The sequence below is a fragment of the Neovison vison genome, chromosome 6 (assembly GCF_020171115.1).
Source record: "Neovison vison isolate M4711 chromosome 6, ASM_NN_V1, whole genome shotgun sequence".
Taxonomy (NCBI): domain Eukaryota; kingdom Metazoa; phylum Chordata; class Mammalia; order Carnivora; family Mustelidae; genus Neogale; species Neogale vison.
This window is the reverse complement of record NC_058096.1, coordinates 10,945,077-10,964,635: the sequence shown is the minus strand read 5'-3', so window position 1 is coordinate 10,964,635 and position 19,559 is coordinate 10,945,077. Positions and strand designations below refer to the sequence as shown.

The 19,559-nt window shown below is 48.5% G+C and overlaps 1 protein-coding gene across 1 annotated transcript in view; it reads left to right on the top strand.

Moving 5' to 3' along the window:
• The window catches only part of ITSN1 (intersectin 1), a 214,038-nt gene extending 195,541 nt beyond the window's left edge, over positions 1-18,497 (top strand). The window contains exons 31-39 of the mRNA XM_044250981.1: positions 114-297; positions 2,176-2,274; positions 7,511-7,678; positions 9,872-10,084; positions 10,997-11,118; positions 12,329-12,411; positions 12,718-12,801; positions 13,560-13,733; positions 15,713-18,497. Coding sequence (XP_044106916.1) covers positions 114-297; positions 2,176-2,274; positions 7,511-7,678; positions 9,872-10,084; positions 10,997-11,118; positions 12,329-12,411; positions 12,718-12,801; positions 13,560-13,733; positions 15,713-15,861 — 1,276 coding nt within the window. The 3' untranslated portion in view covers positions 15,862-18,497. The remainder of the gene's footprint in view (positions 1-113; positions 298-2,175; positions 2,275-7,510; positions 7,679-9,871; positions 10,085-10,996; positions 11,119-12,328; positions 12,412-12,717; positions 12,802-13,559; positions 13,734-15,712) is intronic.
• Positions 18,498-19,559: the final 1,062 nt, after the last annotated feature.

The following is a 19,559-nucleotide window of genomic DNA, read 5'->3' as shown; positions in this document are numbered from 1 at the left end:
CCCTGGGTTTGTGTCCCTCACACACGTTCTGTTTCTGTACAACCTAGAAGTGTGCCCCGTCACTGCCAGCTAGCGTGAAGGCAGAGGGCTCACTTCCCTTGTCCCCTGTGCAGAGCGCTGAGGGTCCGCAAGAAGATGTCAGGGGAGAAGATGCCCGTGAAGATGATCGGCGACATCCTGACCGCCCAGCTGCCGCACATGCAGCCTTACATCCGGTTCTGCAGCTGTCAGCTCAACGGGGCTGCCCTGATCCAGCAGAAGACGGATGAGGCCCCGGACTTCAAGGAGTTTGTCAAAGTAAGGAGTCCGGGCTCAGCCACGCCCCTGCCGCCCCCCAGGGGCTGACATAGGGCAGCTGGATGTGTGAGGAGCGAATCCAAGCCTGCAAGCCTATTCCTGCTAAAAACAGCCCACGGGACCGAGGTCTTGGCCGAGCACTAGGGGCCCGCCACGAGCTGGCAGGTGGGGCTTTGACCAAAGGGCAGGGCTTGGAGAGGAGGGGCCAGCCTACCCCCGGACACTCGGATCTGTGGTCCGGGTGTTAGTGGGGTTATTTGGACGCAGGTTTAAACTTTCTGTCTCATCTGTCAGGCCCAGTGGGTCTCGGGTGTCCCCTTTCCATTTGGTCTGAGCGTGCCCCCAATCTTGGCTGCAGAGGGAGTGGCCAGGAATCCCGAGGGACCCTTTGTTCCTTTCCCAGTTGGTTCTTGCTGTTGGCCTCAAGCTCTAGGAAGTGTGTGGCATGAGTGTGGGACGCCAAGACCTCTGCCTCGAGGGGATCGCAGTGGTCTCAAGAGCCATGTGTCCCTCAAGGGACATCTGGGGAGGTGGGCGCCATGCTGCTTGAGGCCCCAGGCCCTTGGACTTGGCCTTGGCCAGGGCGAGTTCATGAGGGCCCCACTGGTCCACTCAAACAGCCTCTGTGTCTCCCAGAGAAAAAGACACAGGAACAGAATCAAATAATTTCTGCTCAGCATCCGCTACATTTTGGTGACTAGACCAACACTAACGGCAGGCTTCTCTTTGTACCTCGTACATCTGGAAGCAGGCCATTCCCTCCTGCCCAATAATCACGTGTTAGAATCATCATTGTGACATCTCACCTTGACTGCAGCATCCCACAGGCTTGTTCTTTCCTTTTCTCCTGGTGTTTCTCAACACTAAATGCTTTGATTTGCTAGCCAATGAATGGGGGCATTCTAAAGTCATTTGAAGGGGAGAAATACTGGTAAAAAGTAGGCCCCGGGTGGTCTAGAGACTGCAGAGCAGATGCTGGGTTTTCAGCCAGGGGCTGGTGCTCCCGGAGGCACAAGGCAGGATGAATTCATCCCTGGATGCACTTGAACTTGAGGGAAATGCTGACACCAACCAGGGCAGGGAGCTTGTTTCCTCTCCCTCATCACCTCTCCCCGCCTCATCCCTATGGGGTGGGGTGGGGGCATTTGACATGCCTTTGCCGTGTATGAGGTGTCCCTGGAATGATGCTGTCCACGCTGGAGCAAGTTCGGGCACTGACATGTCCCGGGACCTGGGGCCTCGGTCATGGCAGCTGCCTGTTTCTAAGGCATTAAACCTGGACAGCGCCTTTGAGAGCTGGGTCACCACATAATCCCTGTGCCTTACGGATGGGATCATCTTTGGGGACAGAAGGACTCTTTCCTCCAGTCAAGTTGACAAAAGGGACAGATGGTCTAGCATGGGGACAGCCCGCAAGACTTGAGGTTGGAGTCCTTTCCCCCGCTCCTGTCCCAGCGCCCCCGTCCCCGCCTGTCTGGGGCTCCCACTGGCAGGTGCGGGCTCCGTCTGAACCGGATGACGAGATTCAACCCTTCTGGCCTCACTGGGACATAAGGGGAGTTTTTATTCTAACTCTACAGCCTCGTGTCTCTTCTTATCCTTGTGATTATTAAGAAGGTCTTGCAGATATCCAGAAGAAATATTCTCTGTAGAGCCAGAAGCTCATCTCTGGAAGGGGGGGGGGGACCATGTGTCCCGGGGAGGGCGTGGGTCTCCAATCTCCATCATCTGGACCAGGAAAAGAGCTCAGGCCCTTCCAACGCCAGGTTCTTCTGTTCTCGTCCACAGAAATGAGACAATGTGGCGGGCCGGGACTGGATGTCCCTGACTGGCTTTGGCAGATTTCTCAAACACATTTAAACAACTCTCTCATTTCAGAGGCTGGCAATGGACCCTCGATGTAAGGGGATGCCACTCTCTAGTTTCATACTGAAGCCTATGCAACGGGTAACAAGATACCCACTGATCATTAAAAATGTAAGTATCCCTCTTGGCTTTTCAAGCAGAGGAATGTTCTCTCAGTATTTCAGGGATCCGGAGTCACGGGCAAGATCACTGCCAGCCAACGCTCCTGGTATTTGTTGTGTAGAATCCTACACTGAGGGGATGTGGAAGCATCTGCTTGGTAACTCAGAAAGAAAAAGCTGTTTATTGTGAAAAGAGCTAATAATATACAGTCTTCAGCGTGTGACCAAGCCGCTCTTACCTCCTAAGCTGGAAAATGGAAGCTCGGGTCTTTGGATCTTTTCTTTTTTGAGGTCTAATGCCTTCATGCCTCACTTTCCTCAGCAAGAAGGAGAAAGAAATGTCAGGCCTACCACCCATCTTCAGAAAGCCATTGTGGAGCCAATACTAAAAGATTTAAAAAAAAATGGGGTTTCTGTGTTTCTATCTGTAATATGAATGAGCAGACCCAAACATCGTCTGAGCCTGGAAATATATAACCACAAGAGAGCTAGCTCCTGGAGAGAGGTTTTTTTTTTTAATCTTTTTAAAGATTTATTTATTTATTTATTTGACAGATAGAGAGAGAGAGATCTCACAAGCAGGCAGAGTAGCAGGCAGAGAGAGAGGGAGAAACAGGCTCCCTGCTGAGTTCCAACATGGGGCTCGATCCCAGGACCTGGGATCATGATCTCAGCCGAAGACAGTCACCCAACCTACTGAGCCACCCAGGTGCCCCAGTGGAGAGAGGGTTTAGATCTGGTTTCTTTTAGTGGAGACTTTAGAAACTCAGGTCTGGGCACTGGTGTGCTCATTGCTGCTGGGGTGTTACCGCCTTTTTTTTTGGGGTCTCTCAGTGGCAGAGTCAGGAAATATGTGTATGTATATTAAATTCATACACACATACTTCCATCTGTGTAAGTATACACACCTACATTTATATTTCTAGATCAATCCATGCAGATAATAATGCACATTAAAACCCTTGCGTTCACACTGATCCTCCTGTTCTAATCTCATATTACGGAGTTGATTCTAGACTCTCCCTTTCTTTACTTACAACTCCTTTTCTGAGAAACCTGCCTCTCATTATCCTCAATACTTTACTTTACTGATTTGCTCAGACCCTTGATAGTAACCCATCTCCCGCTACATAGGCCATCTCCTCTGTTCAACCCCAGCTTGGCACCACAAAGTACACTGTGGCCACCTTGGCTGGATTAAATAATTCATTTTGAATCAGGCTTTCAACCTACCACTTCCTCTCTTCCAATCTGACAGTTACTATTTAATTGGCTCAATACTTTTCTTCCCCCCCCTCAATATTTAATTGTACATTGGAGCTGGAAATGAACTTTTAAAATAGTTGTTCTGGATTTAGCCAATAGGGTGAGGGGCAAAAAGAAGGAAAGGATTGCGAGTCATAAATATTAAAAAGGGAAAAAGCAATTATCATTATTTGCAGAAACACGATTGCTGCCCTTTAAAGGACCTGAAAATGAACTGAAAAATAGTGGAGCCAAGAAGAGAATTCTTTTTTTTTTTTTTTAAAGATTTTATTCATTTATTTGACAGAGAGAAATCACAAATAGGCAGAGAGGCAGGCAGAGAGAGAGAGGAGGAAGCAGGCTCCCCGCTGAGCAGAGAGCCCGATGCGGGGCTCGATCCCAGGACCCTGAGATCATGACCTGAGCTGAAGGCAGAGGCTTTAACCCACTGAGCCACCCAGGCTCCCCAAGAAGAGAATTCTTAAAAGGTGGCCAGTTATAAGATACATGTGAAAAACCACAGAAGTACTAAGATGAAATATTGTTTATGATGTTGAGGTGGAGAAATTCTTAGCACGGCAGTGAGAATAGAGACTTAAAAGGGTAGACTTGGAGCAACTTGAAAAAATTATTTTATCCTGGAAACAACCTAGATATTAAGTAGAGCAAATAAATTGTGGTAGATCTGTACTCTGGAAATATATTTTTTAAAGATTTTATTTATTTATTGGACACAGAGAGACCACAAGTAGGCAGAGAGGCAGGCAGAGATGGGGGGGAAGCAGGCCTCCTGCCGAGTGGAGAGCCTGATGCGGGGCTTCATCCCAGGACCATGAGATCATGACCTGTGCCCAAGGCAGAGGCCCAACCCACTGCGTCACTCAGGTGCCCCTGAAAATATTTTAAAAAACAGATTTCAGGGGCGCCCAGGTGGCTCAGTCGGTTAAGTGTCTGCCTTTGGCTCAGGTCATGATCCCAGGGTCCTGGGATCGAGCCCCACGTCAGGCTCCCCCCTCAGCAGGGAGCCTGTTTCTCCCTCTCCCTTTGCTGCTCCCCCTCCCTGTACTCTCTCTTTCTCTGTCAAATAAATAAATAAAATCTTAAATAAAAGACAGAGAGATTTCTATGTATTAGCATGGAATGACATGCAGAAAATGCCATTTCAGTTAAAAAAAACCACCAAAAACCTCCACGAGCAATCTTACAGTGCAGTTCATTCTGTAAAACAGAGGAAAAACTATGTGTTTATTATTAAATACACGGAAAGCATCTAAAAGGAGTTCAAGGGATGCCATTTGGTCTGTTGGCGTGGTTACCTCTGGGGAGGATAGTGAAGGGGAACTCTCACATTTGCTCTATGTACTTCTGTATTGTTTGGATCTTGCAGATCAAGAATGTGCCCGTAGGGACGCCTGGGTGGCTCAGTTGGTTAAGCAGCTGCCTTCGGCTCAGGTCATGATCCCAGTGTCCTGGGATCGAGTCCCACATCGGGCTCCTTGCTCCGCAGGGAGCCTGCTTCTCCCTCTGACTCTGCCTTCCACTCTGTCTCCCTGTGCTCGCTCTCATTCTCTCTCTCTGACAAATAAATAAATAAAATCCTAAAAAAAAAAAAAAGAATGTGCCCATATACTATTTGCATAAACATTTTTCTTAAAACTTTCTGTGTGACAAAATATACTGAACAACAATGAAAGGCAAATGACAGCTGTAAGCTCGGTAAACACATTTTAGACTGCAGGGACGTCAGTACTGAAATATACATGGATCACCTATCTCTATCTATGTATCTATCATATATTGGACAAGGGGATAACATCCACAATATATAAAGAACTCATACAACTCAAACAATAGCAAAAAACCAAAAATCTGGTTTAAAAATGGGCAGAGGATATGACCAGGAACTTTTCTAAAAACACAGTGCTTAGAGGTACATGAAAAGATGCTCTTTGTAATTAATCACCAGGGAAATGCAAATCAAAACCACAATGAAGTATCACCTCACACTTGTTAGGATAACTATTATTAAAAAAAGACTAGACGGGAGCCCGGGTGGCTCAGTTGTTCGAGCATCTGCCTTTGGCTCAGATCATGGTCCCAGGGTCCTGGGATCGAGCCCAGCATCAGCAGGGAACCGGTTTCTCCCTCTCCCTCTGCACCCTGCCTTGCTCGTGCTCTCTCTCGATATTTCTCTCTCTCCCAAATAAATAAATGAAATCTTAAAAAAAAAAGACTGGAAATAACAAGCATTGGTAAGGACGTAGAAAAAGGATTCCTTGTCCACTGTTGGTAGGTATAGAAATCGGTGCAGCCAATACGGAAAACAGATTCTTGAAGAATCTACTATTTTTCTTCTTGGTATTAACCTGAAGAAAATAACACTAATTCAAAAAGATACATGCACCCCCATGTTCATTGCAGGATTATTTACAGTAGACAAGACATGGAAACAACCTGACTGTCCACTGATGGATAGAAATGTGATATATATATATATATATATGTATATCACAATTTTCATTTTCTATATATATATCAATCACAATATTCCATAATGTATTATATACATATAACATATGTGATATATATATACATATATATGTTTCAGACATAAAAAATAAACAGTGAAATCTTACCATTTGTGTCAACATGGATAGACCTTGAGGGCATCACGCTAAGTGATAGAACTCAGACACAAATACAAATACCATATGATCTTTCTTATATTCGGCATCTTAAAAACAATTAACTAAAGAAAACCCCCAAGCTCATAGATACAGACAACAGATTAGTGGTTGCCAGAAGCAGGGATAGGGGGTGGTGTACATGGGTGAACTATTTTTGTTATTTTTGTTCTTAGTTTAAATAAATTGGAAGAAAAAACCAAAAGCAATACCAAATCAAAACCAAAACAAATGAATTCGCACAAGCCAGCTGTGTGGGCTCCTAGTCTAGAGCTGTAGTCTTTAGACCTGGCTGCCCATTAGAATCATCTGGAGAGCTCTAGAATATTCCTATGCCAGAGTCCCACCCCCAGGGATGTGGTTGGGGATGAGGCATCAGGACTTCCCAGAGAGATCCTAGCTACAGCCAGGGCTGGGAGGGTAGAGGGTGGGGAGAGGGGGGCTGTTGTTGCCGATTGGTGGAGGCAGGACCAGAACAAGCATTTTTCTCAATTTAGGTGCTTCCCTAGGACTTTAAACCAAAGGGTACCTTTGAGGTGAGATATTATTCAAGGTTAGCTCCATTTGAATTATTTGTGTGTGGTCAAGGCCTAGGCAGGTACACCTTCCACATCCTCTGGTGCATTCCCAAACTGGCTCACAACCTTTCTGCATCGCTGCTTTTAATGTCCTCGGAGTCCTTCAAGAATCTGATGGTTATGGCTCTCATTCACTGAGCACCTTCTAAGGCCAGGGACTTTGCGAAGTCAAATCTATCTTTCTCTATCAAATCATTTAGTCCTCCAGATAACCTTATAAAGGAAGGGCTATAGGGCATCCCCTTTTCTCATACAAGGAAATTGAGGCTCAGAACATTTAGGGGACTGGCCTATGCGTGGCTGGTCACTGGCAGAGCCCAGATGTTAGTGCAGGAGGTGTAGCCGTTGGCTGGGCATGTTCTACACAGAAAACTGCACCTGTGCTCAGATGCACACCTTTGTGCGCGGTTCCGGAGGTGTGCAGATGCCTACAGCTTGAGAGGACCTAGGAAAAGAGCCATTTTCTAGGGGAAAATCCCTGAGGGCGCATTATAACCCCGGCTGCAGCCACTGCTGTCCTCAAACCCCGAGTCTAAATAATGTGGCATTCCCCTCCCCGCCTCCCCGCCCGGGGACTCTGCCAACAACTGGGGGGCTGTCTTGCTCCTGTCTTGGCTGCAGGTGGGCGCTCAGAGCGGCAGCTCCCCAGGTGGGCACCCATCCGGAAAGGTGGGTGCCGCGCCCTGCCTCTGCTGGGCCCACCTGCACCGCCTGAGGCCGCTGTTTGTGTCCTCCGTAGATCCTGGAAAACACCCCCGAAAACCATCCTGACCACAGCCACTTGAAGCACGCCCTGGAGAAAGCGGAAGAGCTGTGCTCGCAGGTGAACGAAGGGGTGCGGGAGAAGGAGAACTCGGACCGGCTGGAGTGGATCCAAGCGCATGTGCAGTGTGAAGGCCTGTCTGAGGTAGCCCCCCGCCCCCCAACCCCAGCGGAGCCCCGGCGGCCAGCCTGGAGGAGGAGGGGGCTGGCAGGATCGTGCGCTGTCCCCTCTGGGCCACCGCATGCGCCTTCTCTCTCCCCCCCAGGCCTCTGATCCGCCCTCCACCAGTCCACTGACTTCTTTATTTCCGTTTTCGTTTCCGTTTTCCGAATTTCCGTTCCTGTGCCTTGCTCTTGCACAGGGGGCCCCGCTTTTCATCCGTTGGCTAACACACTTTAAACACATCCCCCCACATTCCCAATCAGGTCATTCCAATTAACCCACAGCTCCGGAGACGCTCCTCGGTCACTGCGCACGCCCGCTTCTCTGTCGGTGCTGGAGGGACCTCTGCGGTCTGGAGTTGCCTCCCGAGAGGGCTGCTGCCAGCGCTGCGACCCCAAATTAAATGTAGTGGGGTTTGGGAGTCACACTGCTGTGTGAATGGTCTTAGTGGACTTGGGCGAGGGCTGCCTTGTGGTTGCAAATTCTCAGGTTTGTTTGTTTCATTCCACTTAGTCCAAGGTCAGAAACGAGCCAGTCTTCTCGTCTGTCCCTTCTGTGCTTGAGTTTACTTGTTATTCTTCCTCCGGGAGTGAGTTTTTTGGTGTCCGTTAGCTCCCTCCGCTCACGAGGGCCCTCCATACATTGCGGGGCTCCCTCACTCCCCCTGACCTTTGAAGTGGAAGCTCAAGGTCACCAGATTCAAGAGAGATTCTCAGGGCTGAAGCCGGCGTTGGGGTTTGCTTATCTTCTGGGATACACACTTTCATTCTGTTTTGGGCCTCTACACATTGACTTTTTATATCTTTTTTTTTTTTTAAATCAATTTGCTTGCATTTAAAAAGTGCATTTTTATCTTTTACTCAGTTCTGAAAGTTTTCACTGCATGTGTCAGAGCACGTAGTCCACCAGAAACAGAAGTTTTTCTTCTTGTATTTAATTCTTTTCTTGTCACTTACGCTTCCTTCATTAATTTTCACTGGTTCTCTCTGTTTTCCTTCTCTCTCTGCCGCCGCATGGCGCAAACACGTACACACGCACATGCAGGTGGGCAGGTGGGCGCTGTTAGGGTCTGACACTTGCTGGGATCATATCGCTGCTTGGGGCAGCTGTGGCCTTTCCCTCCCTCTGTCTCTCCTCTGGCTACCAAGAAAGGGGGTCTTTATGGGCTCATTTTTCTGCCTCAGTCTCCCTCTGCCTCTTGCGAAACTGCTCACAGGAGATGATAGAGCCCAGTGGGATGATAGAGCTGGCTTTCTGCAGCCCTTGGAGCCAACACCAAGATTCGGGAAGCAGCAGGAAAAGAGTGTCCCCTTCCCATTTTCAGGACGAGGGAGTTGGTCGAGATTCAATGCGTGCCGACGCTGTGTCCGCTTGCTTGGCTTTGAGGCGTCACTCAGCACCCCCGAGTTTTACAGTCGCCCACGTGCTGGGACCTGGACTCTAGCCACACCTGGGAAAGTAGGAGGTGTCCTCTAGAATCATACAGAGCAGTTGCTGCTTTCCAGAAGCTCAGGGACTGTGGGAGCCTGTGTGGGGTTGTCCCAGGAGCAGGTTCATGCCCTCGACTGGGACATAGCCCATACTTCTCGAGGTGGGAGAGGCCCCAGAACTTTCTTCCTGCTTCCCATTTCCCAATCAATAAGAGGGAGAGGGGCCTCAATCACCCCAAGACCCTAGTAGATCCCATGGGAGAAAGCAGTAGGCATTATACTCAAAGCTCATCTGGATCCTTGGAATCCACAGAATTGGGTCTTTGCCTGATGCTGACTCCTTGGCTCTGAAAGGCACTGCCTGGGGAACCTGGGTGGCTCAGTGGGTTAAAGCCTCTGCCTTCGGCTCAGGTCATGATCTCAGGGTCCTGGGATCGAGTCCTGCATCGGGCTCTCTGCTCAGCAGGGAGCCTGCTTCCCTCTCTCTCTCTCTGCCTGTCTCTCTGCCTACTTGTGATCTCTCTCTGTCAAATAAATAAATTAAGGGAAAAAAAGAAAAAAAAAGGGCACTGCCTGACCTCTTCAAGTCAGTCCTGGACTTGAACCTCAGACACAAGCCTGCTGAGCCCAGCCTCAGATTCTGACAGGGTCCGGGCTTTCAGACTCAGAGAAAACAACAACAACAACAAAAAAAGGAGGCCTCACTTCATCGTGTCTTCTTTGGGTTTTGTTTCTCCTTTCTCAGCAACTTGTGTTCAATTCAGTGACCAACTGCTTGGGGCCCCGCAAGTTTCTGCACAGCGGGAAGCTCTACAAGGCCAAGAGCAACAAGGAGCTGTACGGCTTCCTCTTCAACGACTTCCTCCTGCTGACCCAGATCATAAAACCCTTGGGCTCTTCCGGCTCCGACAAGGTCTTCAGTCCCAAATCTCACCTGCTGTATAAAATGTACAAAACAGTAAGTTCGAGTCCCAATTGCACCATCGGGGCTGCCGCTTGGGACGGTAGAAAGTTCCTGAAAGGCCTCAGAGTCTTAGCAGGGTTTGGGGGCTGCGGCATGGAGGCAAAGGCAAAGGGATGAGCCAGGATTTAAGGTGACCAAGCACTTGCAGAAGAGGAGCGATGTTCAACTCGATCAATGAAATATCTATTAGCTTCCAAGTGGCCACCACCGTGGGTCCCTAGGTGAAGGCACTTGGGCTGGCAGGTCTCAAGGTCATTCCCAGCCCCGCCTCCAAACCTCTCCGTGTAGCTTGGAACGAACATCTGTGCCCCTCACACTTTCCAGCAAAAGCCGATCCAAACAGTCAGCGTGTGGAGAAAGTCCCTCTGCTGTTTATTAGGTCTGCTCTGATGTACACAGCTGTGTTTCTGTGTCTTTGTGTCACAGGGTACCGTTTTCCTAAATTTGTCTGCGTGGGGGTGTTTTTACAGGAGAATTTTCTCTGAAGCGGCAGTTAGCCTGATTGTGGGGAAAAGAACAACGTACCTATGGCGATCTTCACTAGCAACTTTGTAGGAAAATCTTTGGAGGGAACTGGCTGGTGGTGAAGTTAGGGAGACTGTTTGCTGATTAGAATTTTCTAGGGCCAAAACAGACCGGTCAAGTCTTCTTCTGAAGGACCTGAAAAAAAAAAAAACCCTGCAAAATGGAGGAGGCAAAAATACCTACGTATGGTTTGTAATACATGAGGTTGATATTAATACAAAATCATTCCAGTAGAGTTGACTGGAACACACGCACACGCGTGCACGCACACACAACACGGTTTAATTTACTGGAACGCGTGCACGTAAGCTCACACGCGCTCATCGTTCACTGAAACAGAGTCCCAGTCTGGTTGTATAATGCCTGTGTATTGCTTTTCAGCCTATTTTCCTGAATGAGGTTCTAGTAAAACTGCCCACGGACCCTTCTGGAGATGAGCCCATCTTCCACATTTCCCACATTGACCGCGTCTACACCCTCCGAGCCGAAAGCATAAATGAAAGGTAAGACCTGCTACCTCCCAGGTCCTGGGTGCCCAGGGCCCCACCGGGGGCAGGATGCACGTAGGACATTTAATGAATCAGCAGGTCCCAACATTTCTTGACTTGTGGTAACTGCTGTCTGGAGGGACAGGAGGAAGGTCTTAATACTTGTCTCTAGAGCCTCTCAAAAGTTTAACACGTAGCGTGGATTTTTTCAAAAATAAAACAAATTGAAACTAATTTTGCTTGCGAATTTCTTTGAAAGACATTTTCATCATTCTCTGAGTTCACGTTTCCCAAGGTTTCCCAGCTGCCAGAAGCCAAGAGGAAGGCAATTTGGGGATCAGCCCCGACCTCAGCTGGCTCACTTGGGCAGATGTTCTGGATCCCAGAGCACAGGGGTATTTTGCTTCAATCGCGTATTCAAGACTTGGCCCTAGAGCCAGATGAAATAGATCTTTTCTGAAGGGTGAACTTGACACAAGGCCAACAACATTCCAAAGAACATTTGTGCCAAGCAAGAAAATTGGCCAAAGATATGGTGCAGATGGGTCTTTGAAAAATGAAGGAGAAAGCGTTATGCCCAAGTGCTTCTCCCAGAGTGTGTTTGCTTTTCCACGTAAAGTGCTTCCCTCTCTGGGAAACGGTTTTGTCCTTCCTTTGGATGGTTTTGTGAGAGAGACCCTTCTGGCCATCTTCGGGTGGGCAAATGCGGAATGCTTTTCTTTTCTTTCTTTCTTTCTTTTTTAGATTTTATTTATTTATTTGATAGAGATCACAAGTAGGCAGAGAGGCAGGCAGAGAGAGAGGATGAAGCAGGCTCCCTGCTGAGCTGAGAGCCCGATGTGGGACTCGATCCCGGGACTCTGGGACAATGACCTGAGCAGAAGGCAGAGGCTCTAACCCACTGAGGCCCCCAGGCGCCCCCAGGATGCTTTTCAATAAGGGAGGGGGCGGTGCCTGCTGACATCTCCGGGACAGCACCTCTCTTCCCAGGACACCAAGGCCAAGGCAGGCCGAGTACATCAATAAAAATGTTACTCATCCCTTCCTCATTAAGTTAGGAATAATTATTAGCACCGTTTGATACAAAACTGGACTTTCTTTTCCATCCTTGGTCGTTAAGCGCAAAGGAACAAAGCAGATAGGATCCTGGAGATTCAGTTCCAACAGCCCCGGAAGCTTTTTCCTGAGTTCTGTTTGGCACCTTTCTGTCTTTTTTCTTCCCAAGGACGGCCTGGGTGCAGAAAATCAAAGCTGCTTCAGAACTCTATATAGAGACTGAGAAAAAGAAACGGGAGAAGGCGTACCTGGGTATGCATCGCTCAGCGGCGGGGCCCGGGCGTCCTGCCAAGCTGGGGCACTGAAGGTTGGGCCCAGGGAGTCCTCGGAGCTGGGAAGATGGGCCTGGAGGGGGAGGGGGGCCTGAGAAGGGATGGAAGTCGGGGAGAGGGAGGGTGGGGTGCAGGATGAGGGCGGAGCGTAAATTCCAAGAGCCAGGCAGCCAGCCTGTAAGGGGAAGATGGGGGGAGGCAGCTACACGAAACCGACCTGGGGCAAACAGGGGTGGGAAGCGTGTCTCCCTGAAGCCGCCTTACCTTCTTCTTCCTGCCGTCGCAGTCCGCTCCCAAAGGGCAACAGGTATCGGCAGGTTGATGGTGAATGTTGTTGAAGGCATTGAGCTGAAGCCCTGTCGGTCACACGGTAAGGACCCCGAAGTCCCTCCAGCACGGGGTGGTGGCGGGAGCCTTTCCTGTAAGCCCCCCAGCCAGCGTGGCGTCAAGCGAGCTATTTCCATGACCCTAAATTTCCTTCCAGAACTGGTCTTTCTAACACTTGTTGAAAACCTACGGTGGTTTTCCTTTTTTTTTTTTCTTAATTTAATCCTTCCCACCGTTTTGCTTTTCAGAGAGATCTGAGCGGTTGCCATTTCACCTTGGGTGTGATGCAACCTCAGCTTCTAGCAAGGAGACTGGAAAGGCCTAGATTTAAAGTCCGTTAATCTAATGATTTAAGTGTTATAAATATTTAAGTATCATGGTTTAAGTGTGATGCTGAATGGTGGCAGTTTTCACTCAGATTTTTAAAAATTTTTTTTAAATTTTAAAAAAATTTAAAAAAAAGATATGATTTATTTATTTGAGAGAGAGAGTGAGAGAGTGAGTGGGGCGGGGGAGGCAGAGGGAGAAGCAGAACCCTCATTGAGGGGGGGGCGCAATGAGGGGCTTGATCCCAGGACCTCGGGATCATGACCTGAGCTGAAGGCACATGCTTTACCAACTGAGCACCCCAGGCGGTCCCAGATTCTCCATTTTATGTCATTTATCACGTGTGGCAATGGGAGGGGATAAAAATGAGGGGCATGGAGGGAAGCTGCTGCCCACCTCGGCGAGGACCCCGCTCTGGCATGCCCAGGAGAGCCTGCAACCAGGTGGGAGTCCAGCAGACTCTGTCCACTCTAGGAAAGAGTAACCCGTACTGTGAGGTGACCATGGGCTCCCAGTGTCACATCACCAAGACCATCCAGGACACTCTGAATCCCAAGTGGAATTCCAACTGCCAGTTCTTCATCAAAGACCTGGAGCAGGAAGTCCTGTGTATCACCGTGTTTGAGAGGGACCAGTTCTCTCCAGACGGTGAGTAGAGAATGGCCCTCTGTGGTGTCCTTCTTCCTTCCCTGTCACTCAGCTTTTGTGGGTAAATTGCTTTCTAGCTGGGAACTTGGTGCGCAGAATTTTTTGGGCTTCCCTCCAGAGAGATGAGGTTGGCATAAGACAAGACTCAGCCTCTTCTAGAAAGGGGTCTTCACCGATGCTGCGGCATCTCAGAGAAGGTGGATGAAGCGTGCGTGGTCCAGAGTGGTCCAGCCACCCTAGAGAAAGACTATGGTCCCATGTTTCTCCAAAGCTAGAGACTACAACAAAGGTTATCCCCCAAAGTCTCAGCCCAGACCTTGAGTTCTTCTCCAAAAGCCACAGTGACAATGGATAAAAGGGGTTAGTTGAGCCAGAAGAATGTCAGCTCACAACAGGTGTGGTAAGAATCAGCCGGTGCCCTTTGGGCGACATGTCTGGTTAATCAAAGGGTTGGAATCACCATTTCTCACGTCTGGGCTCCTACTGTGTTTCACTGTCAGTTTTTATTCTGGTAAGTGAAGGTTTGAGACTGGATGTTGTTACGGTTTGTTTTAAATAGTGAAGTATCACGACACAGTGTTCATTCCACTAGGGCATAAATTGAAAATCCTAGTGTTGTTCTTACACTGGAGATTATTTCCATGAAATGAGCACAGGGACAAAATAAAGCTGTATCTGTCCCCCCAGGGAAAACAAAATCCCACGTCTTTTAAAAATTTTTTTTAAAGCTTATTTTTTTATTTTTAGCAATCTCTCTGCCCAACAGGGGGCTCGAACTCATGATTCCAAGATCAAGTCACACGCTCTTTCAACTGAGCCAGCCAGGCACCCCCAATGCCCACATTTTATTTTATTTTTTAAAGATTTTTTAAAATGTATTCATTTGGGTGGGGGGAGCACAAGTTAGGGGGAGGGGCAGAGGGGAAGGGAGGGGCATGTTCCCCACTGAGAAGGAAGCCCAGTGTGGGGCTCTATTCCAGGACCTTGGGATCATGACCTGAGCCGAAGGGAGACACTTAACTGACTGAGCCACCCAGATGTCTGGGATTCCCACATTTTAAATATTATTTATTTATTTATTTATTTGACAGAGAGAGATCACAAATAGGCAGAGAGGCAGGCAGAGAGAGAGAGAGGAGGAAGCAGGCTCCCTGCTGAGCAGGGAGCCCGATGCGGGACTCGATCCCAGGACCCTGAGATCATGACCTGAGCGGAAGGCAGCGGCTTAACCCACTGAGCCACCCAGGCGCCCCTGGGATTGCCACATTTTAAATGGGACCGTGAAAGAAGGCTGTTTCCAGTACGGTGCATACATAGTATATTCCAATAAAGAACTCCTCAATGAATAAATGAAGGAATTATGGTCTGGAGGCCCATTTAACACCATCCTGTAATTGCCTAGCATTTCAAACATATTCAAACATATTCACATCTGCTCTCCTTCTGATGCTCAGGATTTGACGAAAAGTGGTGCTGAGAGCGCCCAGCCTGCAGCCTCCTCTCCCACACCTCGCATTTGCTCTCTGGCTCATGCAGGGGGCACAGGAAGGACCAGCCCTCGCTCACCATCCTTGACTTTTCTGAAAAGGATGTGACATCACGAATGCGTCTTCTGAACCCACGGAGATACTACTTTCCAATCTTTGTCCTGCTGATAGGACGTCCAATGTTGCATTGTCTCCTGGGAAGCTTATAGCCCTTTGGAGGTCCCCAGGTGTGGGGGAAGGCATAGTCTCCGTTTTTACCTACTTCTAGGCTCAACTTTGTCTCCACTCTGGTGTCCTTTTTTTCTTTCTTTTTCTTGTACTCCATTTAAAAACTATGCTCTGTCATTGTAGTTCATGGATTCCTGTAAACGGACCTACTTCTCCTTTGGAAGAGGGGAGAGTGTGTCGGTTCGCTGAGAAATTCCTAATGCCTTCCGTGCCTTGACGTAAAGGAATTCTCTCTTTGAGCACGGTGTTTTTTTCTCCTTGCAGATTTTTTGGGTCGGACAGAGATCCGTGTGGCCGACATCAAGAAGGACCAGGGTTCCAAGGGCCCAGTTACAAAGTGTCTCCTGCTGCACGAAGTTCCCACAGGAGAGATTGTGGTCCGCTTGGACCTACAGTTGTTTGATGAGCCATAGGGAGTGGGCCCAGCATGGTGCTTGGCCGACTTCCAGCCCGCGGCGGCAGGTGCAATCTGGAAATGGTGTGGCTTCCCTAAAACTACCGTTTGACATTCAGCCACAGGGCAAAGGGACAGTGAAGACAGGCCCCTCAAAACTTCTAGGAATAATTCTTGACAATCTTTCCCCGCCCCCCAAACAATTTCCTGTTTTATGAAACAAACAAACAAAAAATGTCTTCCTTTGTCCTCACTGCTGGTCTCATCGTGGCTTCTAGGAGCTTTGAAATCCCAGAGCCCCCAGCGAGATACGGTTGGGAGTTGGGCCCATCCCTGGGCTTGAGGCGTGGGTCTGGTTACTGTACAATAGATTTATAAATGCAATGTCTGTATTTTTGGAGAACTCATGTAACGCTCCTATTTCTTATCTCTACCGGTCCCTGAATAGGCCCGTTGATCTATAACGCCTGGTCCTTTGTGTATTTAGAAATTATTATGAAGGTCCTGTGGCTGCCCCAGAGTCTCGTTTCCCCGCTGGGACCTTGTTTGAAATGCTGCCCTGAATACGATCACTCGGGGAGATGGTCTCCTGATCAGAGAGCGTGCTAGCTCTTTGAAAAGCTGGTCCATGGATGATTCTAGCAGGTGCATTGTTAGAGCCATTCCAGTCCCCTCCAGGTCTTTTATTGATAGATGTCAATGAAAACTATCACTAGCTACTATCAGGTGATTCCGTTTTGATTTCCAGCACGTTTGGAAGATGGCTAAGGAGGCGTGTTATCTACAAAGTTCGACTCTGCTGGATTAGATCACCGCAGGTCCTCTGAAAGGCTTCTTTACGATGCCACTGGGTCGTGGTTGCCAGCCCAGCTGGAAAGTTCTCTTTGGCTTGGAGGTCCTATGGTGTTTCATGAGAAGAGTAATCGCTGCTGACCAGCTCTGAGCCCATTTTTGCGGGAGTGTGCTGAATCCTGGTTGTCATGGGGAATTCCAGCAGCCGTCTTTGCTATGTTCCCAAGAAAGACGTCCCCAAGACGCGAAGAAGAAAAGTGACAATCCGGAAGTGGGGTGGAAGAAGGTGAAGGAACTTTGTTATGTGGTGGGGGAGAAGCTCTAGGAGCATCCAAGCCTCACAGATCAAGGGAGGAAGACCTAAGACTCTCTCCCCTCCTCTCCCACACACAACCAATCTCTCAGTAATGGAAATACATGTGCTTGTTGCCAGAGTCGGGAGTGTATGACCATGTGCCAAACTGTTTGGTTTGAGTTCTTTGATTTTTTTTCCCCTTCAATGCCAGGAGATAGGCTGGTTAACTAGATAATAACTTGATTTGCTAATGAAGAGTGTGGGTTGTATTTTGTTCGCATGTGAATGTCCTCCTAATCCCAGTGTGTCGTGGTCATGAAATGTTCTTTGCATGTTCTCTTGGTACTGGAGTCTAGCTTTCCTGTGTTAGATGGTGTTCTCTTTGACTGTAGGTTTTTAGAATTTAACTAGGGTCGTAGAAGTGCTTTATAAAGGGTAGCGTCAACATAGTGGTCGACTCTCCACTTTGCTGGGAATGGAATGCATAGTGTCGTAATTTCCCATAAGAGCCCTGTCATATTCCAAGCAATTTTTAATAGTGTGTGTGTTAGAAAGGGCAACAAAGTTTACATTTCATACTTTTAAGAAACACTTTATTATTTATTTATTGAAGATAGTGTAGAATTTTGTATCGAGAACAACAGACAAGTATTTTTTAAAAACAAACAGACACACCCTTTAGTTAGAAACTTTCAACTGAGCCCTGTTAGAGACCAAGTTTAACTTCAGGCATGGGTTTGTTTACCACTCCCCGGAAGAAAATACAGTTAGACCACTTTAAGTTTATGTTTTCTGACCGTTGTTAAGAAACTGTGTGAAATTAAATCTATAAGTAGACACACAACTCACGCTTTCCTATTTCTGTAACTAATTCAATTTGTTCAGTGTATTTATGAAGGACATGTTCTATGGTAGAGACAATATGTACGTGATGGGTAAAATGGGGTAGTTTTGGATAACCATTCCCATCCCTTTCCTTCTGGTTGGGGAGACCTTCCCTTCATTGGCTCTCTTCGTGTGTCATGCCGGTCATCGCTGTTTAGGCAAGTAGGATGTGACGTGAACAGTGACAAGCATCTTGTAACCCTTTTAGGTCTGCGAGGTCACCCACTCCCAGCATCCCATGATCAGAATTCATGTAGCATGAAAACACAGTCTGTGACTCTTTTTCCCAAGTGACTCTATTAAGCATCCCTGAGATGTTCCTCCAGGGTAGTAATTCCGGATTAGTGTCCTTGTCCTCTCTGGTGTAATCTGGACGGTGACCGGACCTACCTCGGGATGAGTTAACCTGGCCCTCAGATCCAGCTGTGACTCATTAGTCATACTGGTGGGGAGATAGAGAGACAAGTAGGCAGCGCCTGGGGTCTCTTTGACCTCTATCCCTCACTTCTGCCTTTTTGGCCACCTGGGCTCCGTTTCCTAGAGATGAAATGTCTCTTTCCAAGAAGCGATCTGTTTCCTAGCTCTGTGCTTCCAAACGCAGGGTGTCTGTAGGCTACTTATCCTGGCATCCTGTTCCCAGCCCTCCAGACGCCCTGCAAGCTTCCCTTCTTCTCTGAGCTGCACTGACCTCCTCTAGCCCACCAAGGGGCTTTTCTGCTCACAGGCTACATGCTGAGCTCAGGAGCCTGCGGACTGGGGCTTTTCGTAGACTAGCTCTCTTGAAGGGACAGACCACATCCAGTCCCTCTGGGGCAGGTTGTCTCTGGCTGATACCATGTCCCCTGGCAGACAGACAGGCAGCAGCATGTCTTGGAACCAGGTTCTGCTGTAACCAGGAGAGCTTGGAGGGTTGTCCATTCAGACCCCTGGCTCGCCTGACTCTGGAAGGGGGACTCTTCTAGGCGAGGGTCATCAGGGATGCTTGAGAAACTGGGGCCAGGGGACAAGGCTGGAGTCCCCGGGGAAAGGTGAATGCAGGTCTGCCACCCAAGACCAGGCAGCTGAGCTGTCTCTCTGAGAGCTGGCTGGTGCAATCATAAGCCACTGGCCATTCTAGAAATCAGTGGGGTTGGAGAACAAGGGCCGAATGGATGGGGTGCTTCTGGTTTTATCAGAAAGGTTGGAGATTTGGGAGTTTATTTTAGAGTTTGCCACACTGCTTGGTAGGAGAAAAAGCCTTCTCTATCTCTTCTCCAAATAGTTTCTTCGAGCTGGGGGGAACTTTTGATTCATAGAAGAAAATTTGTTTCTGTGCTTAACAACTTGAAGAATTTCTGCTGGAAACTGCTAGTGGGTTTTTTTTTTTTAATGTTATTTCATGTGCTTTCTTGCCTTTTATTTTATGTTGCCTGCCTTCTCTTTCCGAGGGTGGAGATGAACGTTTGTGCGGACAGGAGCACTCTGGAATGGATGCCAGCACAGTCTAGAGGAAGCGGGGTCATTTCCAGCGTGAGGTGAATGTGAGGTTGGCCGAGGGTCTGCTCACTCCAGGTGGGCCTGCTCTCTAAGTTAGAGCCTCCTGGTCCGGAAGGTGAGGTGAGGGAAACTGGGGATCCCGGATGTTCCTTCTTTGTTTCCAGTATAGGAACTCAAGTTCCTACCGGGGAAAAGCATAGTTGGTGGTACCAGAAGCCAGTGACGAGCAGCCCTCAGACGCTGTGGTCGGAGCTACCCTATGAGGTATT